The sequence below is a fragment of the Bufo bufo genome, chromosome 5 (genome assembly GCF_905171765.1).
Source record: "Bufo bufo chromosome 5, aBufBuf1.1, whole genome shotgun sequence".
NCBI classification, from domain to species: Eukaryota; Metazoa; Chordata; class Amphibia; order Anura; family Bufonidae; genus Bufo; species Bufo bufo.
In genome coordinates, this window is record NC_053393.1 from 467,836,549 (window position 1) to 467,864,256 (window position 27,708).

The following is a 27,708-nucleotide window of genomic DNA, read 5'->3' on the forward strand; positions in this document are numbered from 1 at the left end:
TTTTTCCACACTGTCCACATTTTTCTACATAATTGTCCTATGTTTTGGGTTACCAACAGAGAAAGATTCTGCGAAAGCAACCATAGCCTCTGCACAATGTATGGTGCTGTGCTTGGTGAGCTGAAAGAAGACCACTGTGTTTACAGGAGCGCTGGTGCCTTGTCAAACAGCTGATCGGTGGGGGTCCCAGGTATTGGACCCCACCGATCAGATTCTGATGACCTATCTAGAGGACAGGTTTTCAGTATTAAAATCTTGGAAAACCCCTTTAAAAAAATGCTAGTCGATATTGCAGGAGGATCCCATCTGTTTGGTTTCTTCCTGAATAACATCTATGTGACACACTGGTACTGCATATATGTCAGCCAGGGGCGTAGCTATAAGGGGTGCAGAGGTAGCAGTCGCTACCGGGCCCAGGAGCCTGAGGGGGCCCAAAAACCATTGTGCCACATAAGACCCTGGCATTATAGAAAGTGCATTCTGGTCTATTTACACCTCTGGCTAGAGGGAAGGGGTTAGGTCAAGAATTTGGCATGAGGGGGTGCCCTTTCAATGTTTGCCTCTGGCAGCAGGAAGGCTATGTGCTACCCTGCCCCTTGCTAACAAGCACTAAGGGAGTGGGGGCCCAAGCTGAACTCTTGCGCCAGGGCCCGTGAGCCTTTAGCTACGCCCCTGATTTCAGCTGAGACACTGTAAGGCCTCCTCCCCATACATTTTTTTCTGCATTTTTGTAATTCTTGTTAAAAAATACTTTTGTGTTTTCTTTTCATTAGATTATTTATTATTTATTTACTTTATGCACTTATATAGCGCTACTATATTCTGCAGCGCTTTACAGACATTAGCATCCAACTGTCCCCAATGGGGCTCACAATCTAAGGTCCCTATCAGTCTTTGGAGTGTGGGTGGATACCGGAGTACCCGGAGGAAACCCACACAAACATTTGTAGTGTGCATTTTATCTGCGTTTTTTCAAGTAGAAAAAATTACTGGAAAAATAAAAACAGAAAAAATCTTTATAACTAGAGCATACTGCCTTTAAAAAAAAAAAGCAAAAAAGTCACTGGACCAAATAGTCACCAAAATGCTACAGACCAAAATGCGTCATTTGTAGAACATTTTATGTTTCACTTTAAAGGGAATCCGTCACTAGGTTAAGGTCTCATGCACACGGCCGTAGGGCGTCAGTGCCTGTGCTGCGGACCGCAAATAGCATGGTCACCATCCATGTGGCTGCTGTCTGCGGATGCAGAACCATTCACTTGAATGGCTCCGCGATCTGTTTACACCGCAAAAAAAATGACATGCACTAAAAATGCACATCAGCCCATGTGCTGCTATATGGTGCCTCCATACTACATATGTTAGAGATATTCTCTCCAGGGAGTGAAAAAGTGTGAATATTAGAGTGAATAAAAGAGTGAATATTTCTTAAAAAAAACATTGCTGATATTTAAATGGCTATTTCCATCTTATTATGTCAAGGCTTATGGTTATTATATACCATAACATAATGATATGTGGTGATCTAACCTCTGGGACCCCCACCAATCCTGAAAATTAGATGGCCGATTTTCCCTTTGCCTTTTGTCCTGCTCTACAGCACTACCCACTTTGTGCCCTGCAGTATTGTACAACATATCTCCATTCAATCCATTGACTGGTAATATTACTGGACATGATAAAAGCCTATCATTAGAATGTGCCATGTACAATCAGTAGACCACCACCAGCCCCTATGCTCTGCTGATCGGTAGTTGCCCCATCAATCACTTATTGAAGGCCTGTCCTCTGCATTCCTGGAATCTCACTTTAACAATTTCCATCACTTTTTGTTAACATATCTGTAAGGCTCTATCCATACCATCATGCTTACCTGATCCCCTTGCATTGCGTTCAGGCTCCATCTCTGCCTCGCTGGCTCTGTAGTTCCTGGGTCTTTCTGCGTCAACGTCGCAGGTCAAGTGACCACTACAGCCAATGACTGAACACAGTGGTAACGTATCACCCATGCATCACGCGATCCATTGTATGTGCCACATGGATGCCATGTAACTAGTCATTGCACCCGCGCAATAAAAACTGAACAACTGAACACGATCGCAGACAAAACTGAATGAACTTGCTTGCGAAATTACGCATTTTTCACTGAACTCCATCTGCAACGCATCCAGACCTATTCCGCTCACGCTCATCTGCAAGGGGCCTAAAGGTGCAGCAGATCAGCTGATGAATGAGTGAAACGCTCGTTCATCGGGTGATCCTGTCATTCGTGCAGGGACCTAAATTATCGTTTCTGGGCAGCAGATCGTGTTGTCTAAACAGCGATCTGCTGCCCAGAAACAATGCAGCTGTATGAGGACTAGCGATTGCAATAGCCATCCTTCATCCTGATACTGTGGAGGGGATCATTGCATGTAAATACAGGTCTTCACCTCCACTGAATGAGCAACTAATTGTAAGTAAAGAACACTTCCTTCCCGACAATCTGCTGCTCCATCTGCACATGTAAATGTAGGATTATTTAGGAGGTCTGGGGTCTGTAGTTAATTTTATGATCCGTATTTATTGTGAGACTTTGAGCTCTGTTTTTACTCTGCAGTCTTGTCTTAGGGGGTCTGGTGTTAATATTGGGATCTGCATTTATTTTGGTTCTGATCTGGGGTCTGTATTTATTATGGGGTAGATATTTATTCACAGGTATAGTCGGAGCCTGGTATACAGTATATTCATTTAGTGGTCTGTAGTCTAGGATGGTTTTTATTATTGGGGTCGGTAGTTATTCAGGGGTCTATATTCTAGGGTGTGGTCTGGGTCAGTATTTTTGAGATGCTACCTGGGGATATTCAGTATTTAATTAGAGATCTGTACTTATTTGGCATCTATTTGATCTGAGGTCTTTATTAATTTTGGAGTGTGCTACACGATATAGACCACCAATGAAGATTACATTAACATCTCCTCTACCAGTGACCCAATCAGTAACCTATGAATACATTTTATTGTTTGGGGTGCATTATAATCCTTATCTGCGTAGGGCACGAAAATACCTTCACCCGGCCCAGATATCCAGCCTTAGGGCTCATGCACACGACTGTTGTTGTTCTGCGGTCCGTTTTTCACGGATCCGTTGTTCCGTATCTGAGTTTTTTTTCTTCTTTGATTTAAGTCCTCTTCCGTTCCATTATTCCATAAAAGATATCTGTATGGTTTCCGTTTGCGATCCGTTTTTTTGCGGATCGGAAACGGAAACAGTAACTTATTAATCACCAAACACATGAGCAATATGGGCTGGGCGTAGTATTGCTACAGTATGGATCCACAAAATACGGATGAAATACGGATGACATACGGATGTGTTCCGTGTGCGTTCCGCATTTTTTGCGGACCCATTGACTTGAATAGGGCCTTGGACCATGATTTGCGGACAATAATAGGACATGCACTACTTTTTTGCGGAACGGAGATACGGAAATACGGAAATGGAATGCACACGGAGTACCTTTCGTTGAAGTGAATGTTTTCGTATACGGTCCGCAAAAAAAAACTGAACGGAAGTGGAAAGAAAATACATTCGTGTGCATGAGCCCTTAGGCTGCTTTCACATCACCGCTAATATTTCCGTTCTTATACTCCGTTATAGGAGCAGAAGAACAAAAATAACTGACAGGAACAGAGCCTTACAGATCCCTTTGACTATAGTGGGATCCATTAGGTTTCTTTTCGGGAGAGCGTTTTTAGTTTTTTTAGTATGCAGGATTTCACTATGTTTCTTCCGACGGAGATGTGAAAGCAGCCGCAATCTTCATTCACACATCATTTTCTGAGGTACGAAGCTTTACGCATAACATTGCAATTATTATAATCATTAGAAATAATGAATAGAGATTGTCAATCCTTAATATCACCAATAATGACATATTATGTAAGGTTACAAACTACATTTCTATGGAACCTTTTCACAAATCCGTAGATATCCGGAGTTGATGTTAATTCTATGTCAGTGTTTCCTGTTTTTTACCAGATTTTTTTTTTTTGTACGGAAAGAAAAAAAAAATTACAATGTAAATATCCCACTCAACCCATGAGTATCAAGCTTCAAAAAGCTATAGTTATGCTTACAGTTGGTCAGGAGCCCCATGCTGCACCCTAGCAATTTATCGTACAATACCGCAGATTAAGACTTCACGGGGCACAGTGCATTATGGATCAAAGAAAGCAGCATGCAGCCTCCATTTTGAAACATTTCTCTTATTACCATTTGTTCATTCTGAATACTCACTCCCACTCGCTCAGAGTGGCACCACGAAAATATGTTCTCAGCCTTGTTACTTGCTTCCTCGTACAGAAAACGAACATGTGACATTAAATATATTTTTCCTCTCCCGGTTCTATTTTCGGCCACGTCTATTTTTTGAAGGCTTTGTTCGACCTATTCTTGAACAGAAATCAAGAACACTTACCTGGCCACATGTCAGAGCTGGTGGCCACAGTGGGTACAATGGCTCGGCTTTTTTGTGATTCCATGCTATTGGAGCTATAAAGAGATTCTGTAACATTCAATTTTTCCAGACTTTTTTTTTTTTTTGCGCCGCTACGCTTTACAATAAAGGTTATCTGTGGCGGCTGCAATTATACTTAATGTTTTGTGAGCATTGTTCCCTTGCAAAGTATGAAGAGAGCGTTTGTCAATGCTAGGAATCTGAGAGAAAATGTATACAGAATACTAAGTAATCAATGCGGTAGGTGTACGGGCAACTCAGGAATTTATTTATTTTTTTAAGATTTTTTTTTTTTCGTATGTGAATATTTTACCCAATACAGAATTAAACACATATATATATATATATATATATATATATATATATATATATGAACTGGTGCACAATAAAAACGACAAGATTTCAGCTTATAGTGCTCCAGTGCATATTATAGAATTAAAGACATGATCCAATTGGCTACTGTGGAAAACTGCTTCACTTTTTCTGCACACAGTGGGACGGATTTATAAGTGCATATTTTCCGAGCTTTCTGGCTTAAATACATACAATGGCAGATTTGTGAAAACTGTCTAAAAGAAAAACTAGCTTGTTCCCCGTAGCAACCAATCACAGCACAGCTTTCATTTTTCAAAAGCATGTTAAGAAAAGAAAGCTGATCTGTGATTGGTTGCTATGGGCAACAAATCTTGTCCTTCCATAGCTGCCAATGGCTGCACAGTTTTCAGGTAAAGCCTAGGGGGGAGATTTATCAAACTGGTGTAAAGTAGAACTGGCTTAGTTGCCCACAGCAACCAATCAGATTCCACCTTTCATTTTTCAAAAGGAACTGTGAAAAATTAAAGCGGGAATCTGATTGGTTGCTATGGACAATGACGCCAGTTCTACTTTACATCAGTTTGAAAAATCTCCCCCTAGGCCCTCAAAATTGTGTGGCCATTGATACCGCAGGTTGTCAGTCTCATGTGAACCTGGCGATAGACAATTACATACAATCCCCCCCCCCCCCCACCCTAAAACAAACATCATGCCTTCATATGAATATGTCCGGTGTATGGTTCACAGGCGAAAAATACAACGCACATCACATCGCCATTGTGACATATCTCAGTGTATCTACATGTACCTGCAGTGAGCATTCATAATGAATGATACATTTATACTGGTTAAAGACATTAGTCGCTGGTTAACATTTGTATGACACAGAGATCCAGACAGGTCGGGCGCCCAAAACGCGTTAGTGATATTAGATTTTAACATTGTTTGCTGTGTCCTCAGAAGAAATAAAGGACTTTTTGCTTGAACGTTAGATTTTTTACCCTTTTTTTCCTGCCAGTGGTGTCAGGTGACCACTTATCTCCTTCCCTATAGAAATACTGTAAGATGCCTCTTCCTTAAAGGGTTTCTACCATCAGATTTACAGTTATGTAGCTGACTGACATTGCCGATGTGCTAATGTCAGCACTACATAACAGTGTTCTTTTTACATTTGTCCCTGCGGCCGTTCTCCTAAAAAACACACTTTTACAATATGCTAATGAGCCTCTAGGTGCTATGTGGGTGTTGATTCAGCACCTAGAGGCTCCGTCTACTAATAATTTATCCCGCCCCGCTCCTCCGTCTAGCCCGCCCCGCTCCTCTTGATTGATGATAATATCCCGCGCCTGCACCGTCCACATCTGTATTCGGCGCAGGCGCAGTGAGTGAATGATGCGCTCCTGGTGCCGGATTCCTCACTGCGCCAGCGCCGACTACATCACAGTGAGGAAGCCGACACCAGGAGCGCGTTATTCACTCACTGCGCCTGCGCCGAATACAGAAGTGGACAGCGCAGGCGCAGGATTTCGTCATCGATGCTGCAAACTCTGACATCAATCAAGAGGAGCGGGGCGGGATAAATGGTTAGTAGACGGAGCCTCTAGGTGCTGAATCAACACCCACATAGCACCTAGCATATTGTAAAAGTTTTTTTTTTTAGGAGAACGGCCGAAGGGACAAATGTAAAAAACACACTGTTCTGTAGTGCTGACATTAGCGCATCGCCAATGTCAGTCAGCTACATAACAGAAATTCTGATGGTAGAAACCCTTTAAGCCATGTGTAAAAGTTGAAGATAAGTGTCTGCTTATGTCTGTGGCAACCCTTATAATCAACGTTTAAAGCCGTATAAGGCCTCTTTCACACTTGCGTTGTCCGGATCCGGCATGTACTCCACTTGCCGGAATTACACGCCGGATCCGGAAAAACGCAAGTGTACTGAAAGCATTTGAAGACGGAACCGTCTTCCAAATGCTTTCAGTGTTACTATGGCACCCAGGACGCTATTAAAGTCCTGGTTGCCATAGTAGGAGCGGGGAGCGGGGGAGCAGTATACTTACAGTCCGTGCGGCTCCCGGGGCGCTCCAGAGTGACGTCAGAGCGCCCCATGCGCATGGATGACGTGATCCATGTGATCACATGATCCATGCGCTTGGGGCGCCCTGACGTCACTCTGAAGCGCCCCGGGAGCCGCACAGACTGTAAGTATGCTGCTCCCCCGCTCCCCGCTACACTTTACCATGGCTGCCAGGACTTTAGCGTCTTGGCAGCCATGGTAACCACTCTGAAAAAGCTAAATGTCGGGTCCGGCAATGCGCCGAAACGACGTTTAGCTTAAGGCCGGATCCGGATCAATGCCTTTCAATGGGCATTAATTCCGGATCCGGCCTTGCGGCAAGTGTTCCGGATTTTTGGCCGGAGCAAAAAGCGCAGCATGCTGCGGTATTTTCTCCGGCCAAAAAACGTTCCGTTCCGGAACTGAAGACATCCTGATGCATCCTGATGCATCCTGAACGGATTTCTCTCCATTCAGAATGCATTAGGATAATCCTGATCAGGATTCTTCCGGCATAGAGCCCCGACGACGGAACTCTATGCCGGAAGACAAGAACGCAAGTGTGAAAGAGCCCTTACACCAGAAGATAATCGTGAACATCGCCGCTAACAAGTGTTCGCACAAAAGCTCGTTAGCGATGATCTGGCAGTGTACTGCTGCCGATTACCTGATGAACGAGCAAACTCGTTCATCGGGTAATCGGAAACTTTTTGCAAGTTTAAAAATCCTGGTTTGTCAGCAGCAGATCGTGCCGTGTAATCACTTGTAGAGATCACTTGTCCCCATACAGTGGAGGAGATCACTGCATGTAATAGCAGCAGTCTCCTCCGTTGCCGAGCAAGCGATTGCTGACAATCGGCTTCAAAATCTGCAGGTGTGATAGGACCCTTAGGCCAGGTTCACATTTGCACTAATACGTTCTGTCTGCTTACATTGAGAATCACTTTTCATAGTAAGACAAGAGCAGCATAGCCCAATGTGGACCTCCAGGCTCCGCATGGCAAATCTATCACAGCGTCATGGCTCTCTGTATCAAAATGGACCAGAATGATGGTGCCACCAAAATGGCATGCCTGCTTTGTATCACATTAATAAAGTGCTTTAGACACTAATTTCATCTCGTCTGACAAGGGGGCATGGATTAGCAGATGTGGGGCAAGTGAGAAAGGGGCATGGCTTAAGATATGACCACGTGCACCAAAATTGTGGCGCAAAGTAAGCCAATTAATAGGTGGTATAAAGTTAGACTAGACATCCCCTAAAGAAATGACCACATGGCACGGTTGTGGGGCATTCAGGGCATGGCCGGGCTTCGGTTGAGGCCAATTGGGTCGCAGCTGCCACACTTCAGTTATTTCCATGAGTTAGGCTACATGCACACGACCGTATGTGTTTTGCGGTCCGCAAAAAACAAACAAATGACATCCATATGCCATCCGTTTTTTTTTTGCGTATCCATTGTAACAATGCCTAAAACGAACAAGAATAGGACATGTTATATTTTTTTTGCAGGGCTACGGAACGGACATATAGATAAGGATAGCACATGGGGTCCGCAAAACTCTGCATCCTATCCTCAAAATAAACGGAACGGACACGGAAAAAAAATTAGGCCTCATGCGCACGGCCGTTGTGCAGCCGTTCTGTGCATTGGGGACCGCAATCCGTGCAGCGGGCTGGACCCATTCAACTTGAATGGGTCCGTGGTATGTCCGCCACGCAAAAAAATATGACATGCGGAACCACGAAAAGAAACACCACGAAAGCACTCTGTAGTGCTTCCGGTGTTCCGTTCCGCGACTCCGTTCCGCGACTCCGTTCCGCATCTCCGGAATTGCGGACCCATTCAAGTAAATAGGTCTGCATCCGTGATGCGGGGTGCACATGGCAGGTGGCCGTGGATTGCTGACCCGCCATTTGCTGGCCGCAATACGGTCACGTGTGCATAAGGCCTTATTGTGAGCCAAAAAAACTGTGGTGAAGCCTACTCAGAGATAAGGTATAATGGAAAGATGCCCTCCTGTTCTGTGTTTTTGACCCGAACCTGGTTTTCACTCACAATAACTGATGGCAATAACTGACCAAACTGAATTTGGCCTAAACTATTGAAGACTGCACTGCATAGGCGGTCTGCATTGTTAATGGCCATGAGGCGGCACCTTCAATACAGTGTGACCATTAACAACGCAGACTGGCTATACCGTGTGGACATGGTTATAAACAAGAGGCAGCTGCAGCCTAATTGGCCATGTTGTACTCGACCGCAGCGCGGCTGTGCCTCGAACCCCCCTGAGTTATGTAATGTGAATGATTGGCCGTATATGTTGCATTTTCTGACTACTTGATCTTGCATATGACTATATGACTATGTGCTATTTATTTTATCTTATTTCTAAATCTTGACAGGTTCTGAACCTTTTCCTGGCTCTCCTACTGAGCTCCTTCAGTGCCGATAACTTGTCCGCTCCAGATGAAGATGGTGAAATGAACAATCTCCAGATAGCTATTGCTAGGATACAAAAAGGGATTTCCTTTGCCAAAAAAAGCGTCATAGATTTTATCCGCAGTTTATTTACCAAGCCCAAAAAAAGCGGAGACACTTTTATAACAAGTCTGTCCGGAAAGAATAGGAACAAAAACAACATCAATCCACACAATCATATCAGCATGTCCAATACTGGAAAAGAAAAGGATGACTACATGGATGGGAGTAATACCAATGGCGGCATTGCCAAAAACGGTGAAAAATATGTCGTTAGTGAATGTGAGGATTACATGACCAACCCTCGTCTCTCCGGCTGTGTTCCCATTGCTATGGGTGAATCAGATGTGGAGTATCACGACGATGATGAGCAAAGTATTTTTACGGATGCTGAGAATGGTAAAGAGGTAAGGTCAAAACTTCTACCAGCATCTTAAGAGCTAAGACGTAAAATATTCCTGTGCTTCCGAATCTTTATTTGCCTTAACGTTTTCCAGCCGTTTTAGACAGATGGCGCTATGCAGATTAAATGGCTCAGTATCTATGCTACATGCAATTACAAAAGTATCTGATCCACGTGTTTGTTTGAAAAATTTCGAGTTTTTGAGGGGGGACAACTCCTCTAAGGCTGGGTTCACAGGAGCGGATGCCACGCACGGCATCCGCTCGTGTGAACCCAGCCTAAGAGTGGAGAACACTGCTTGAAACTTCCCCTGCCTTCAGTTCTACGGACAGAAAGTAGCCGCCTAACGCCTAATATTTAGGTGGTTATATTTATTTCTCCATTTCTCCTCCGTGACAGATCACAGCCTTTATATTCATGTATGGTGTAGACGGAGACAAGTTATTATTTTTTTTTCTTTCAAGTTCAAAGACTAGAAACACTGGGGTAGATTTATCAAGCTGGGGTAAAGTAGAACTGGCTTAGTTGCCCATAGCAACCAATCAGATTCCACCTTTCATTTTTCACAGCTCCTTTGGCAAATGAAAGGTGGAATCTGATTGGTTGCTATGGGCAACTAAGCCAGTTCTACTTTACCCCAGCTTGATGAATCTCCCCCACTGTGCTGTATAGTCCAAATTCCTTATAGCACATTACGTAAGAAAATTTCGAAGTTTTACTGTCCAGCGTATTTGCGAAAAAAAACTTTTATGATTTTATAGGTTTTGTAAACAGCTATATTAAGAGGCGGCAGGGATGTCAGCTTCATTTCATGCTGGGATTTCTTCCTGTGAATGAGACAGAAGAAGCTGCTTCATTAGACACGACTGCTGCACAGATCAGGCAGAGGGAGCCGATAAAGCGCACACTTTCTGACATGGGGAAACTATGAGACTATGTTGACAAGACTTAAAGGGGTATTCCGGTTAGGTTAAGTTATCCCCCTATACACAGGACAGGGGATACCTTTTAGATCTGTGGGGGTCCTACTGCTGGCACCCCCACCGATCACGAGAACGGGGGCTCTGTACCACCTGCAGCCCCCCCCCCTGAAATGAACGGAGCAGCTGGTCGGGCACGCGTGCAGCCGCTTCATTCATTTATTTGGGAATTCCAGAGATAGCTGACCGCTGTACTCCTTTTAACACATATGCCGGACATATCCATAGGGGCTGTTCACCAATCACAACATGTTTTTGTTTGATGTGTTACATTTACTTTGAGAAAAGAAAGCATGCAGAAGTATAGTGCACTAGGCTTTCCGATCCTGGCGAATCCAGCACAAAATGGGCACCTCAATGGATCTTTTTTTTTTTTTTTACGATGCAGCCCTATGGTAAGAGATGCCACTGTATGGCATCTATCTGAGACATCACTTTAACGTATACGTCATGTATGCATTAAACGCGGGACAAAAATGTGATGTGAACGCAGCCTAATGGATATCGCCGACAGATGTCATACATTGAGTTCCTTAAAACATATACATTTAAGGCTGTGTTCACATCATGGTTTTATCTTACTTTTAAGGCTACTTTCACACTAGCGTTTCTCTTTTCCGACACAGTTACGTCCTAGGGGCTCAATACTAGAAAAGAACTGATCAGTTTTAGGGTCCATTCACACGTCCGCAATTTTGGAATTGCGGACCTATTCATTTCTATGGGGCAGCATGATGTGCTGCCCGGATACGGAATTGCGAACCCGCTCTTCCGGGTCCGCAATTCGTTCCCGAAAAAAATAGAACATGTCCTATTCTTGTCCGCAATTACGGACAAGAATAGGCATATTAGTGACGGCAATATGCGGTCCGCAAAATGCGGAGCTGTCCGTGTTTTGTGGATCCGGGGACGTCTGAATTGAGCCTTATCCTAATGCATTTTGAATGGAGAGCAATCCGTTCAGGATGCATCAGGATGTCTTCAGTTCAGTCTTTTTGACTTTTCAGGACGGAGATAATACCTCAGCATGCTGCGGTTTTATTTCCGTCCAAAATCCCGGAACACTTACCGGCATTAATTTACATTGAAATGTATTAGTGCCGGATCCGGAATTAAAAATACCACAATGCCGGATCCGTCCTTCCCGTCTGTGAATGCACAGACCTTTAAAAATGTTTTAAAAAAGTAGAAACGGATCCGTTTGTCTGTATGACAAACGGACAGACGGATCCGTTCTTGCAATGCATTTGTGAGACAGATCCGCATCCGGATCCGTCTATAAATGCTGTCCGTTTGCATGCAGATTGCCGGATCACTCTGCCGCAAGTGTGAAAGTACCCTAAGGCTACTTTCACACTTGCGTTGTTAATTCCGGTATTGAGATGCGGCAGAGGATCTCAAGACCGAAATTAAATGGACCCGCATTGATTTGGCACATCAGGATGCATTCGTTCCGTTAGGATGCGGTTGTGTGAAATCAAAACAGAAAAAATCTGATCCGTCAATAAATACATTGAAAGGCCTCATGCACACGATCTTGTGTGCATCCGTGATTTTTCACGGACCCATTGACTTGAATGGGTCCGTGAACCGTTGTCCGTGAAAAAAATAGGACAGGTCCTATTTTTTTCACGGACTGGAAAAACGGATCACGGATGCGGAAGCCAAACGGTGCATTTTCCGATTTTTCCACGGACCCATTAAAAGTCAATAGGTCCGCGAAAAAAAAAAAGGAAAACGGAACAACGGCCGCGGATGCACACAACGGTCGTGTGCATGAGGCCAAAGTCAAAGGGTGATGGATCCGTTTTTTAGGCTTTTAAAAAAAAAAAACTGATCTGTCACCATTAACTTACATTGTTTTCACTTCCAGATCAGTTTTTTTTAAAGTTTTTATGACTGGACACAAAACCGCAGTTTGCAAAAACGGAATGCTGCTGGAACAGAAGACGTCCTGATGCATCTCTTTCATTCAGAATGCATGAGGACTAAACTGAAACGTTTTTTCCCCGGTATTGAGATCCTTTGCTGGATCTCAATACCGGAAAATAACACAAGTGTGAAAGCTGCCTGACATATATACATTTGGAAAAAAAAAGTACACTATGCTTTTACATCCTGCAGAGACCAGTAAAAAAAAAAAAAAGTATACGTTAACATATCCTTTTTTTTTATTTTATACAATGGAACCCTTTAACCCTATGGGGACATATGCTACTGTATCTAGTATATAGGCTGTGTATGTTTTTTGTATAGGTAAAACGTAAGGCAAAATCGTGATGTGATGATGTGAACCCAGTAAAACACAGACGGCTTCCTGAACAAAATAGGACATGCTCTATAATTTATCGAACTGCCAAACGGATCTGCAAAGAAACTGAGATGTGTGCATGGCGCCATAGAAATGAATGGCACACAGTTGTGTGAATGAAGACTTAGCTGTGGAATTAATGCCGCAGTTTTGAGATATGTAGGGTTTGTCTTTCCGTAGGGTTTCCTGTATACAGGATTAGTAAAGGAACAGAACGCACTGAAAGTGTATATATCATGACAATATTATACCGTTCGATGATCAGAAGATTTCCTCCCGTGTGATCCGTGGGACAGCTGTGTTGTTGGATACCGCTTTTGTTCCTTGTTTAATCAGTGTACTTTCCCAGCTAGGGATTTTTGATATTGAAACACAACCATATGCAGGATACAATGCTACGAGGCTCTAACGTGTGATCACAGGAGAAGATCCTTTTGTGACCTTGACCCTGAATGTGTGTGTGACTTCTGGGTGGACTCCATGACAGAAGTGGGTTTAAGTATCTATCTCTCCCGTGCGTCCACTCATCACGGAACAAGAGGCGAGCGGACTATTTCCTGATATGGCTGCTTGAGAGTCTCTTGTGTTCCTTGCAGCAGGTGTGCTGTTTCATCTATGATACATCCTGTCAGCTGCTTCACTTTGAGGAGCTAAAACAAATGAGAGTAAACAAGCATCATAGGGGTTCTCATATCTGCTCCGTGCAGACGTGGAACTGCCGTTTTCCATGGAATCACCAGTTTTCTCTCAGAATAAGAAACCTCACATAATAGCCCAGATTGACTAAGCTTGTGCGGTGGGCGCCTCCGCCCAGGGCCCTTTAAGAGGAAAAAGAGTACTTGTTTTCGTGACACCAGTTGCAATAAAGCAACAAGGGCACAGTGCCCCTTTTAGTGATGTAGTAGATTGTACCCAGGTGTAGGAATGCCAGAGTGGTGTAGGGTGGCCTTAATGTCCCTTTAAGTGTACTTGTGCATGTGTCACGTCACGGTGCTCCTACCTGGATATGCTGGACCCCAGGCGTTGGCTCCGAAGTAATGAAAAGGGGGTTGTTGATGAAAGGGATGGAGAAATAAATTAGTCCAGAACTTGCGATGAAGTTGATAACAGCTTTACTTTGCATAAACGTTTCTGCGAACAGACTCAGGCTTTATCTTAGTTCCCAGCAGGCTTTAGCAAGTAAACTGGCAGGCAAACTCGTCTCTGCTACATCTGGTACTCTCTGGCTCTGCTGTGCTGACAGTATGACTTTGCTTTTGCTGTATGCTGCACTTCTCTTTCTATGGTTTGTCTCTAAATCAGACCAGGGAAAACTCCTCCTGGCTTCAGAGGCTCCAAGATGTGGCCTTCACATCCAGCAGAGCTGAAGGTGCTCTAGCTGGCTTGGGTATGGCACATCCAGAAGGGACGTGCACCTGCCGCACACTCTCCCTTGGCAGGGGGTAAACTATAACTAACTAGAAACTGGGACCCACCCTTCCTGTAGGAATTAGGACTCGCCCACTTTTCTCCAGGGGGGTCGGGAAGGGGGGGTTAGAATGGAATGGTAAGGTCCATTCTACCTAAGTGTAGCTGTGCTGTGTTTGCTGCCACCTTCTGGTGAACCAGGCACATTACACTTGAACATAACAGTTACCAAATAGGAAATGCACATTATATAGGACCTGGAAATAAATACACAGGATGACATTAGGTTAACCATAGGAGATAGTATTGAGTTGCAGAAGTATTAATGCCACTCTGGGACATTACACCTGTAGCCCATAAGCATAGACAAGCTGTGTAGACCTGCACCAAATCAATTACAGGAACTCAGGCCGGATGATAAATCTGGTGCAGGGATAGCCACGTTTTTCTTGGTTGGCTTACTTTCAGACAGATTTCCACACCAACATTTTGGCGCAATATGGCGCATCTTAGGTCTTGCCACCTTTTTTGTGAAGCTCTACCCACTTCCCACTTACCCCAACCCCTTTTTCAACTATGTCAGAAAAAAAACACCTAATATAGGGTGTTGATGTCATTAGACCACACCCCTTCTCATTACAGAGATGCACATCACCTAATATGCTTAATTGGTAGTAGGCTTTCGAGCCTATACAGCTTGGAGTAAGACAACATGCATAAAGAGGATGATGTGGTCAAAATACTCATTTGCCTAATAATTCTGCACGCAGTGTAGAAGTAGGTATTAGGTATATTATTATGAAACTGATTTTCTGTATTGATGTCTTCACGGTAAAGGGACTGTCCGGCCTTGGAGCCAACAACCCAAAAGGTCCTAACCTATGTCCCTGAACATACAAAATATCCACTCACTTGTCCATTGTCCCACCACTGCTTCTGGCCGCTTCCAGTCCCTGCAGGATCAGGAAGCGGTGTGGTCCAATGAGCGCTGCAGCCAGTTATAGGCCTCAGCAGTCACAGGCTTGTGATTTAGCATTCAAGCTGCTGTGACTGCTGATCCTGAGGGAAACTGGAAGTGGCCAGGAGCAAAAACGGGGTGTGGACAGGTGAGTCGGATTTTTAAGGGTAACTGTCATGTTTTCATCAAAAAATCTATTTTAGCATATGTTACTGCTGCAGCAGCATCATGCATGAAGCAATCTTTAGTTTCTTCACATACCACTGTTTTCCTTTTAGTTTTTCCCTCAATTTACAGCTATTTAAACATTTACAATATGAGGACCTTTTCAAGATGGCTCCTCTGCCAGTTCTCTGAGGCCAAAACTGCTTTCCTTCACTTCCCATACACACTTGCTCTAGCCAGCAGCCCCCTGCCAGCCAATCAGATTGGATTACTGAGAGACACGCCTCCTCACTCTGAAGCCTAATACAGGCATGCCGTGTGAAGGACCGCCCCTCCATCTTCCTAGCCAGAGACAGATGAGCCATAGCAATAGTCTTTTAAGGGAGCAGTGGAAAGGGACAGAGCACATTAATGAAAGCTGTTATTATAAGGTAATTACAGATGTTTTGACAATCATTGACAGACTAACTCAGGTATACATGCCTAGCTGTAATAAACTAGCAAACGAAAAAAAATGACAGTTACCCTTTAATGTTCAGGGGACAAGGAAGGATCCCAGAGGATTTTGGCTCCAAGACTGACCAACCTTTAAACCATTTTAGACCACTGTGGAGTAAAATACACCTTACAGACCAAGCCCTTTTATTACTGATATTAAATTACCCTTCATTTTCTGAACATTATTACGGTATTTCTGTGCTAAACATGTTATATTATTTCTCCAGTACATCTGCTGTGACCTACAGTAACCAATCCAATATTAATGTTCATTAGACTCCTGGCTTCTGCCTGTATAGGATACAGCAGATAATTAAATGAGCCCGCTTGATATAGTTCAGACAGAATACCGCCTAGCTGATTTTCATCCATAGACTATTATTTTAATTCTTCCATTTATTCGCCATCCACCATGGCTGTCTGTGCTTTAGTTATGAATTTGATAAGCATCATAAGAGGCGCATTAAGGATAACTGTGTTGCGTCATCACGTATTTGTCTGTCTATGCCAAAAACAGAAACTCCGACCGTGAATCAAGATGAACTATAGCATTTAATTATAGTGATGTAGGATAACGGATCAGCTGCTTGGTACCTGCCGTCCCTGACTTTATCTTAACCACCTTCATTGTAAAGACAATATTGCTCCGATGAGTCACAGTAGAGAATTATGCTTGTCCTATTGTTGTGTCGGCAGATTCTCCCTGACGCTGTGAATTATTCCATGCTCCATGCTCGGCTCTTTTACACAACAATGACTCAGCCTCCGGTTAGGATGCTCGCTGACTGTCAGACAGATGTTTAACAATGCTGTTATTTATATTCCATTTGTATGATTATTACATGGGAATACATAGACTTCCAATAAATTGAGACACTCATGAAGATGATGAATTCATAAAATGAGTTGTTTTTGTAAACATTTTATTTGACTATACTTTTGTTGTTGTTAGTGTATTGTTATAAGATTTCTCTACTCAGAGAGCTTCAAGATGATGTAGTCCTTCTCCAGTGTGATGCTCCCTTCTTATCGATAGGATGTCATCCTGTCTGTACGTGTCAATCAAATGTTCTACAAGAACTAGGGGATGTAATGTAGCACCGTGGGCTAGTAGAGCATAGTTTATGCAGTGGAAAAAGGATTTAAAGGGAAGTTGTCACATTAAACATGGTGTCTGAGCTGCAGGCAGCATGGTATAGACCAGTTGGAGCTGAGCGGATTGATACGGTATATAGTTTTATGGGAAAAGATTCTGTAAAATATGTATTTTATTCATTTCAGTTCCAACAAAACTATACATCAATCTGCTCAGCTCCTCCTGCTCTATAACATGCTGCCTGCAGATTGAATTGCATTTTCATGGTGACAGGTTGGTTCCCTTTCAATAAGGTCTGTCCATTACTGACAGTATGCTGTAATATCAAATAGCAGGTTACAAAGAATGCCCTTGGATAATGTAATTTACATATCTACAGTAAATCAAGCTCATCATTGAAATAGTTTCCCAATCATATTTTGGGATGTAAGAAGAAAAAGTATCAGGATAAAAACTCACACAAACACAGGGTGAACTTTCTAGATAGTAATATTTGTGTTGCTTGCAAAATATCTGCTCATTAATAAAACAAAGGCAAATAGAACAATTTATCGCTATGTTTAGTAATCTGTATTTTAATGACACTCCGCAAAATGAAGTCGGATCGCATTGATTGCAGTTTATGGTATCTTTTTTAATGGAGCCACACATTGATTCGGTCTGGATTTACTTGTATATGTTTTATAGGGGGAATTGATCAAGCTCTGCATGCCAGAATTCTGGCTTCAAAAAGTCAGAGGTAGATGTTTTACAACTTTTTGGGATCACTTGCTCAAACAAATCTGTGACATTTTGAGTATTGTGCCTTCCAGCACCACCCACATTTGGTCAGGATTTCAGAGTAGATCACTTTTGTGACATATTTATGAAGTGTGACTTTTTAGCTCCACATAAAGCATCCCCCAGGTGTACTTTTACTGAAATAGGCACCACCACATTGCACTTTCGACCAAATGTATTATTACTGTGTGCCATTTTCCAAATTTTGTTGCAGGTGGGCAAAGTAACTTCAACCTAAAAACTAACTTCAAACACAACTACAATGATAAATTCTCCCCATATTTTATAATCCTACATTTTAACTCAACATTGAAAATAAGTTCTTAAAGGGAGTCTTTCAGCAACTTAAACTGCCGTCATTGCCCTGTAGGTGATATGAAGTTGACAAATCGTACCCTACTTACTCGTTTCTATACACTGCGTGCAGAATTATTAGGCAAATGAGTATTTTGACCATATCATCCTCTTTATGCATGTTGTCTTACTCCAAGCTGTATAGGCTCGAAAGCCTACTACCAATTAAGCATATTAGGTGATGTGCATTTCTGTAATGAGAAGGGGTGTGGTCTAATGACATCAACACCCTATATTAGGTGTGCATAATTATTAGGCAACTTCCTTTCCTTTGGCAAAATGGGTCAAAAGAAGGACTTGACAGGCTCAGAAAAGTCAAAAATAGTGAGATATCTTGCAGAGGGATGCAGCACTCTTAAAATTGCAAAGCTTCTGAAGCGTGATCATCGAACAATCAAGCGTTTCATTCAAAATAGTCAACAGGGTCGCAAGAAGCGTGTGGAAAAACCAAGGCGCAAAATAACTGCCCATGAACTTAGAAAAGTCAAGCGTGCAGCTGCCAAGATGCCACTTGCCACCAGTTTGGCCATATTTCAGAGCTGCAACATCACTGGAGTGCCCAAAAGCACAAGGTGTGCAATACTCAGAGACATGGCCAAGGTAAGAAAGGCTGAAAGACGACCACCACTGAACAAGACACACAAGCTGAAACGTCAAGACTGGGCCAAGAAATATCTCAAGACTGATTTTTCTAAGGTTTTATGGACTGATGAAATGAGAGTGAGTCTTGATGGGCCAGATGGATGGGCCCGTGGCTGGATTGGTAAAGGGCAGAGAGCTCCAGTCCGACTCAGACGCCAGCAAGGTGGAGGTGGAGTACTGGTTTGGGCTGGTATCATCAAAGATGAGCTTGTGGGGCCTTTTCGGGTTGAGGATGGAGTCAAGCTCAACTCCCAGTCCTACTGCCAGTTTCTGGAAGACACCTTCTTCAAGCAGTGGTACAGGAAGAAGTCTGCATCCTTCAAGAAAAACATGATTTTCATGCAGGACAATGCTCCATCACACGCGTCCAAGTACTCCACAGCGTGGCTGGCAAGAAAGGGTATAAAAGAAGAAAATCTAATGACATGGCCTCCTTGTTCACCTGATCTGAACCCCATTGAGAACCTGTGGTCCATCATCAAATGTGAGATTTACAAGGAGGGAAAACAGTACACCTCTCTGAACAGTGTCTGGGAGGCTGTGGTTGCTGCTGCACGCAATGTTGATGGTGAACAGATCAAAACACTGACAGAATCCATGGATGGCAGGCTTTTGAGAGTCCTTGCAAAGAAAGGTGGCTATATTGGTCACTGATTTGTTTTTGTTTTGTTTTTGAATTTCAGAAATGTATATTTGTGAATGTTGAGATGTTATATTGGTTTCACTGGTAAAAATAAATAATTGAAATGGGTATATATTTGTTTTTTGTTAAGTTGCCTAATAATTATGCACAGTAATAGTCACCTGCACACACAGATATCCCCCTAAAATAGCTAAAACTAAAAACAAACTAAAAACTACTTCCAAAAATATTCAGCTTTGATATTAATGAGTTTTTTGGGTTCATTGAGAACATGGTTGTTGTTCAATAATAAAATTAATCCTCAAAAATACAACTTGCCTAATAATTCTGCACTCCCTGTATATCTGATGTTCAAAAAAACAAAAATTGATGAGATATGCTAATGAGTTTGCAAGTGCCTAGTGGTGTTTCCCATTGATGCAAGTGCCCATGCCCCCAGGAGACTGTCCCTGAAAACCCGTGCCAGCACACTTCACCTCTGGGCCCTGGCATGCGCACTTAGTTCATTGATGCAGCTGCCCACACTTGGTAGTGTATGATGCATGACTGGGTCTGGCGGTGAAGTGATCTGGAGTGGGATTTCATGGAGCAGAGACAGTGATGTAAGGACACTAGGCTGTGTTACAGTGAGACATGGGAGCAGCTATCAATGAAGGTCTTCAGAGGGCATGGGCACTTGTAGCAGTGGGAAATGTCCCTGGTCATCGTAGATTCATTAGCATATACTGTATGTACAAACTTAGTTTTTATGAACATGAAATACACTGAAAAATGAAAGAAAGATCCGATTTGTTAACTGTTTATATCACCTACAGGGCAATGACGGCAGTTTAAACGGAACCTGCCATCAACTTTGTGCTGCCCATACTAACGGCAGCATAAACTAGAGACAGGTGAGTTGATTTCAGCGGTCTGTCATTTAAAAGTTAAAAGTATGTGGTTGCCGAGAACCAACATCACAATCATTGCAGACTGGGCCTTGAAAAGAGTCCCGGCCACCTGAGAAGAGTCCTGGTTATCCATGAATTCCTGCTCTCCTGCCCACCTGCTGGTGACTGACAGTCTTCTACCTAGTTTTCTCCCTTTCTATCTAGGGGAGAACTGCCTACCATCAGCAGATGGGTGAGAGAGCAGGAGATTATGGATAACCAGGACTCTTCTCAGGTAGATTTGATGCTGGTGCTCGGCAACCACTTACTTTTAGCTCATGAGTGACACCCTGCTGAAATCAGCATTTCTGTCACTACTTTATGCTATCCTCAGTGAGGTCAGTATAAAGTTGATGACAGGTTCCCTTTAATATGTGTAAAGTAGCTGATATGCTCCCTTTAAGTTTTTTGTAGTTTTCTGTGGGCACCATGGTTTGGCCATGAAGTAAAACAGCCATAGCATAGAGAAGACATTGCCACAGTGGAAGTGCCTGGTTGGCTTCAATAAATGGTCACCCATGTAATACAAGGACGGCCCTCTAGTCTGGCTTATAGAGGGAGTCCCAAATTGGAAACCCCTCTATGACTTCTCTATGCCCTTGTGGGGCATATTGATAGGAGTTGTCTTCATGAGAATCCCTTTGTCATTTCCATGGTGAGAGCACAATAATGACAGTTACCAGATATATACAGTACCCTAGGTGGAACCATGTGTGAAGACAACATCAAAAGAGAACTGATCAAATATATTTTATGGTATGCCTACCCTTTAGGCAAGGGAGGCCATTGCAGTGAGGTCCACAAAAGAGGTGAGCCAACACAAAACCTCTGTGCTTAATCCTGCTACACGGTTCCCCTTGGCCCCTTTATTGGCTGAGCTTCGTCTGATCACCTACTGTATTTCTGTCTTCTATAAGGAACCTCTTGCATTCCCATCACCATCATATTATCTGCACTCACTTTCTGCACTCCAGAGAACCCAGAAAAACCCACCTACATTACCCATTTTGAAATCACTGCATTTATAACTGGGTAAAAGTTTCCAAAGAGCTTCTTTGAAATGTATACACGTAAAAATTTGTCACTAGTGTTATAAGAAATGTGGATGGTCACCAACCAGCTCCGTTCTTTGTCACCTCCATGTTCTTTTTATAGTAGATTACCTGTAATGTGCTGTAGTGTTCTTTCAACGCACCTGTCTGGCAGCTTCCTCACAGCAGCTTATGTTACTCCATTCCAACACTTTGCTATCTGTTCCATTAGAGACGTTGCTGTGGGATGTGAGTGCAGTGCTGAAGTCTTTTGACAGTGTTGATAGGTCCCCTTCCATCACCTACTTGTTTGTGCCACTCATTCTGCACATTTCATGATGACTTCATCTCACCATGATACAACATGTGCCTCAGGAAGCCAGTATGAAATTTTATTTTTCATGAGATCCATTGACCCGTCATCCCGAAAATAATTATTCTTCAAGAGTTGGTGAAGTACAGGATGACAGGTCAATGGGTCTAATGAAAAAAAAAAACTTTCACCCACACTTGAAGAATAATTATTTTAGTATAATTATAGGCTATTACACATCCTCCACTGGCGTCAGATGTGCCATAATGGAAATCTATGGCAGCAAGGGAGCTACTATAGATTTCAAGTATAATCTATTGTCTTGGCATAGATTATAATAATTCTACTTGGCTGGATATGCCACTCCCCACACCACCCAACTCTCTACCCTGCTTTGACTGCTTTTTGGAAAAGTGGTGAGCGGGGCTGAAAGTCACGAAAAAGTCATCATTTTGCAACCCTTGCAATTTTTGGATGCCATAGCATAAAGGGGTGGATAAATGACCCAAACTCCCCATGAGTTGCTATAAAATTTTGTTTTAACACTAATAACAACAACTTTTTTTAAGCAATGATACTAGGATCACACAAGGACTTTTCAGTGTGGTAAAAAACCACAGCAATGATTTGCATCAAGGCCACACAAAATCCATGAAAACCAGGGCTGCGGAGTACAGTTATGCCTCTGCCAATCCCCATTGTTTTACATTTAATACAAATGCAAAAATTCCTTTGATGAAAAATTGACGTCACTGTCTAAGGGTACTTTCACACTAGCGTTATTCTTTTCCGGTATTGAGTTCCGTCACAGGGGCTTAAAACCGGAAAAGAACTGATCAGTTTTATCCTAATGCATTCTGAATGGAGAGCAATCCGTTCAGGATGCATCAGGATGTCTTCAGTTCAGTCTTTTTGAGTTTTCAGGATGGAGATAATACCGCAGCATGCTGCGGTTTTATCTCCATCCAAAATTACGGAACACTTTCCCATTGACATTCATTAAGGCCAGATACGGCCCGAATGTTCTGGCAAAACAGATCCGCCATTGCACACCGCTAAAAATGTGAAAAAAATAAATGCCGGATCCGTTTTTCCAGATGACACCGGAGAAACAGATCCGGTATTATAATGCACTTGTCATACGGATCAGGATCCTGATCTGTCTGACAAATGCCAATAGTTTGACGGATCCGGCAGGCAGTTCCGGCGACGGAACTGACTGCCGGAATCCTCTGCCGCAAGTGTGAAAGTACCCTAAGCTGCCAATAGATGTATTTTATAAGTGATTCCATATTTTCAAGCATGAATAAAAAACAATATATCGATACTTGATTGCCTATTGAAATCCATAACCTGTATGTATGTACAATGTCCCCAAAAAATTTGGTTCACACATAAAGATTATAACTGAAGTTTGTGTCAGGCAGGGGTATTTTAACCTTGCTATTACGGCTGCTACAACTGAACAGGACTTAAAGGAACCATGAAATGCAGAAGAATCTGCAGGCAGCATGTTATAGAGCAGGAGGAGCTGAGCAGATTGATATATAGTTTTATGGGATCATTAAAACTTGTATTTGATTCATTTATATTCCTTCTCATTCTGGGCTTTGAAGTCCAGGAGACGGTCCTATCAGTGACTGACGGTTATCTCTGTATACCCAGTCATAGAGGGAAGGCTGTCAGTCACTGATAGGACCGTCTCCTCATAGAGTGAAGGCTGTCAGTCACTGATAGGACCGTCTCCTCATAGAGGAAGTCTGTCAATCACTGATAGGACCTTCTCCTCATAGAGGAAGGCTGTCAATCACTGATAGGACCGTCTCCTCATAGAGGAAGTCTGTCAGTCACTGATAGGACCTCCTCCTTAAAGAGGAAGTCTGTCAGTCACTGATAGGACCGTCTCCTCATAAAGGGAAGGCTGTCAATCACTGATAGAACCGTCTCCTCATAGAGGAAGTCTGTCAGTCACTGATAGGACCGTCTCCTCATAAAGGGAAGGCTGTCAATCACTGATAGAACCGTCTCCTCATAGAGGAAGTCTGTCAGTCACTGATAGGACCGTCACCTCATAGAGGGAAGGCTGTCAGTCACTGATAGGACCGTCTCCTCATAGAGGGAAGGCTGTCAGTCACTGATAGGACCGTCTCCTCATAAAGGGAAGGCTGTCAGTCACTGATAGGACCGTCTCCTCATAGAGGGAAGGCTGTCAGTCACTGATAGGACCATCTCCTCATAAAGGGAAGGCTGTCAGTCACTGATAGGACCGTCTCCTCATAAAGGGAAGGCTGTCAGTCACTGATAGGACCTTCTCCTCATAGAGGAAGGCTGTCAATCACTGATAGGACCGTCTCCTCATAGAGGAAGTCTGTCAGTCACTGATAGGACCTCCTCCTTAAAGAGGAAGTCTGTCAGTCACTGATAGGACCGTCTCCTCATAAAGGGAAGGCTGTCAATCACTGATAGAACCGTCTCCTCATAGAGGAAGTCTGTCAGTCACTGATAGGACCGTCTCCTCATAAAGGGAAGGCTGTCAATCACTGATAGAACCGTCTCCTCATAGAGGAAGTCTGTCAGTCACTGATAGGACCGTCACCTCATAGAGGGAAGGCTGTCAGTCACTGATAGGACCGTCTCCTCATAGAGGGAAGGCTGTCAGTCACTGATAGGACCGTCTCCTCATAAAGGGAAGGCTGTCAGTCACTGATAGGACCATCTCCTGATAGAGGGAAGGCTGTCAGTCACTGATAGGACCGTCTCCTCATAGAGGAAGGCTGTCAATCACTGATAGGAGCGCCACCTCATAGAGGAAGTCTGTCAGTCACTGATAGGACCGTCTCCTCATAGAGGAAGGCTGTCAGTCACTGATAGGACCGTCTCCTCATAGAGGGAAGGCTGTCAGTCACTGATAGGACCGTATCCTCATAGAGGGAAGGCTGTCAATCACTGATAGGACCGTCTCCTCATAGAGGAAGTCTGTCCATCACTGATAGGAACGTCTCCTCATAGAGCAAAGTCTGTCAGTCACTGATAGGACCTCCTCCTCTTAGAGGGAAGTCTGTCAGTCACTGATAGGACCTCCTCCTCTTAGAGGGAAGTCTGTCAGTCACTGATAGGACCGTCTCCTCATAGAGGAAGTCTGTCAGTCACTGATCTTACCATCTCCTCATAGAGGGAAGGCTGTAAATCACTGATAGGACCGTCTCCTCGTAGAGGAAGTCTGTCAGTCACTGATAGGACCTCCTCCTTGATTTCAAAGCCCAGAATGAGCAAGAATATAAATGAATGAGATACTAGTTTTAATTATCCTATACAACTATAAATCAATCTGCTCAACTCCTCCTGCTCTATAACATGTTGCCTGTGGATTATTTTTCATTTTTATAATGACAGGTTCTCTTTAACTGTTCTTAGAAACCTACAATGATCTACGTTCTCTAAGGAGAACCATAGAGGGTCTAAATATTCCCTGGAACCTCCTTGTACTTGTCTTACATGATTTAGATTGCTCATGGTAAAAGTAGCAACATCTTAAGTGCTGATATGTTTCAATGACTGTAATTTATTAGGGGATGTGGAAGACCATTTGCACTCTGAAATTAGTAGACGGCTAAAGTCATCAGGTTTCTTCCTTTAAAGCGACACCATTGCACTGAACAAAGTATCAGATGACTTGGGCTTTCCTTTTGATACATGGTATCTTCTGTGGTCGTGACTGAAGGTTAATTAGATATAATGTACTGTATGGGTTATTATTTTATGTTGGTTATCATGCATTTTAATAATTTTTTTACTATAATAATTATTATAAAGAATTATAATCAGAATCTTAAGGAGTTAAGGTTTTACTACTATCAATATTTCTTTGTTTTGCGTTGTTCTTGGATATCACAATAATTGTGTGTTTGTCTTTGCCCATTGCTGCCATTGCCTTTAACCAGTCTGATACATCGTTTAAAAAGGTAGGTCCGCCTTTCACTACCTATGCATGTTTCAATAAAAGACGTTTGTCAGGTAAACACCTTTGTGGCACTTGTGTTTCGTATTCACCTCAGTCTATGTAGTATGTATTGCTTCTTATGCATTTAAAGGGTTTTCCATGAATATATGAAAGTTAGGCCTCATGCACACGGCTGTTCCGTTTTTTGCGGTCCGCAAACCGCGGATCCGCAAAAAATGGAAGCCATCCGTGTGCCTTCCAAAATTTGCAGAACGGAACGGGCAGCCCATTGTAGAAATGGCTATTCTTGTCCGCAAAACGGGGGGCCACGGAACAGAGCAACGGAGTGCTGTCCACATCTTTTGCGGCCCCATTGAAGTGAACAGCGGCTCGGATGCGGACCCAAACAACGGCCGTGAGCTGAAACCAGTAGTGAAGCCTACTCAGAGATAAGGTATAATGGAAAGATCTGCACCTGTTCTATGTTTTTGACCAGCACCTAGTTTTAGTTCACAATAACTGATGTAAATAACTGATCAAATAACTGAAGTGTGAACTTATAGTCTTTGTAATTTGGCTTCTGGACTCTGATCATGGGGACTGCATTTACAACTATGGGGGGTGGCATTGTACGTTTATTCACCTTGTTCCTACCCATGGGTGAAATATTCTACCTAAATCCCTAATTACCTTTATACAAAAGATAATTTACCAATAGCAGGGAGATTTTTTGTAGTCCTGGAAAAACTCTATAACATAATATTTAAAAGGGTTATCTGACACTAACAAATGCTCCCCCATATGCCGGGCCCCTCACACTGATTCTACTTAGGCTACTTTCACACTAGCGTTCGGAGCGGATCCGTCTGATGTCTGCTCAGACGGATCCGCTCATATAATGCAGACTTGGGATCCGTTCAGAACGGATCCGTCTGCATTATATCTTAGAAAAAATTCTAAGTCTGAAAGTAGCTTCAGACGGATCCGTCCAGACTTTACATTGAAAGTCAATGGGGGACGGATCCGTTTGAAGATTGAGCCATATTGTGTCATCTTCAAACGGATCCGTCCCCATTGACTTACATTGTAAGTCTGGACGGATCCGCTTGCCTCCGCACGGCCAGGCGGACACCCGAACGCTGCAAGCAGCGTTCAGGTGTCCGCTTGCTGAGCGGAGGCTGAACGCTGCAAGACTGATGCATTCTGAGCGGATCCACGTCCACTCAGAATGCATTAGGGCAGTACGGATGCGTTCGGGGCCGCTTGTGAGCCCCTTCAAACGGAGCTTACAAGCGGACACCCGAACGCTAGTGTGAAAGTAGCCTTACCTGGCTCCCCGTGTCGCTCCTGGTCCCCGCACTGCCACAGCTGCTTCTCCCCGTGCGCGGATGAAAAAAATCCGGTGTCAGGGGAGAGCAGCAAATGGCAGGCGGGGACGGGGACGAGCCTCCTTAGTATCGCGGGTGACCTAGGGAGGCTCATCCCCGTCACCGCCTGCGTGCGTGGACCAGGAGCTACGCAAGGAGCGAGGAGCCAGTTAGAATACGTGTGAGGGGCCCGTCATATGGAGGAGCATTTGTTAGTGTCAGATAACCCCTTTAAATGTTTATTTTGGAATGAATTGACCAAATCAGTTGACCAATTTGATGTGGATCCGAATTGATCCTACCCATATCGAAATAGTTCCAGTTGGCCAGAAAAGTTGTGTAGGATGCTCTGAGGTCTCCTAAGACTCATGTTTTTCCTCTCTAGCCTCTGACGTTTTCATATTTTTTCTTTTTTTTTCTTGGCTGTCTCTATCACTTAACTTGACCTGTACTATTTTCTAAAAATCCACTTATTCGTAGACAATACAGTAATTGCTCTTCTTCTTTTCTCCTGCGTGGAGATATTTTATTGTATG

The 27,708-nt window shown here is 43.4% G+C and overlaps 1 protein-coding gene across 15 annotated transcripts in view; it reads left to right on the forward strand.

Moving 5' to 3' along the window:
* The window catches only part of LOC121002352 (sodium channel protein type 4 subunit alpha-like), a 450,413-nt gene that overhangs the window by 258,126 nt on the left and 164,579 nt on the right, over positions 1-27,708 (forward strand). For 10 of the 15 annotated variants that reach the window (XM_040433805.1, XM_040433807.1, XM_040433802.1 and 7 more), the window contains 2 exons: positions 9,280-9,762; positions 25,807-25,827. In XM_040433805.1, coding sequence (XP_040289739.1) covers positions 9,280-9,762; positions 25,807-25,827 — 504 coding nt within the window. The remainder of the gene's footprint in view (positions 1-9,279; positions 9,763-25,806; positions 25,828-27,708) is intronic. The other 5 variants (XM_040433808.1, XM_040433817.1, XM_040433812.1 and 2 more) reach the window with 1 other exon arrangement.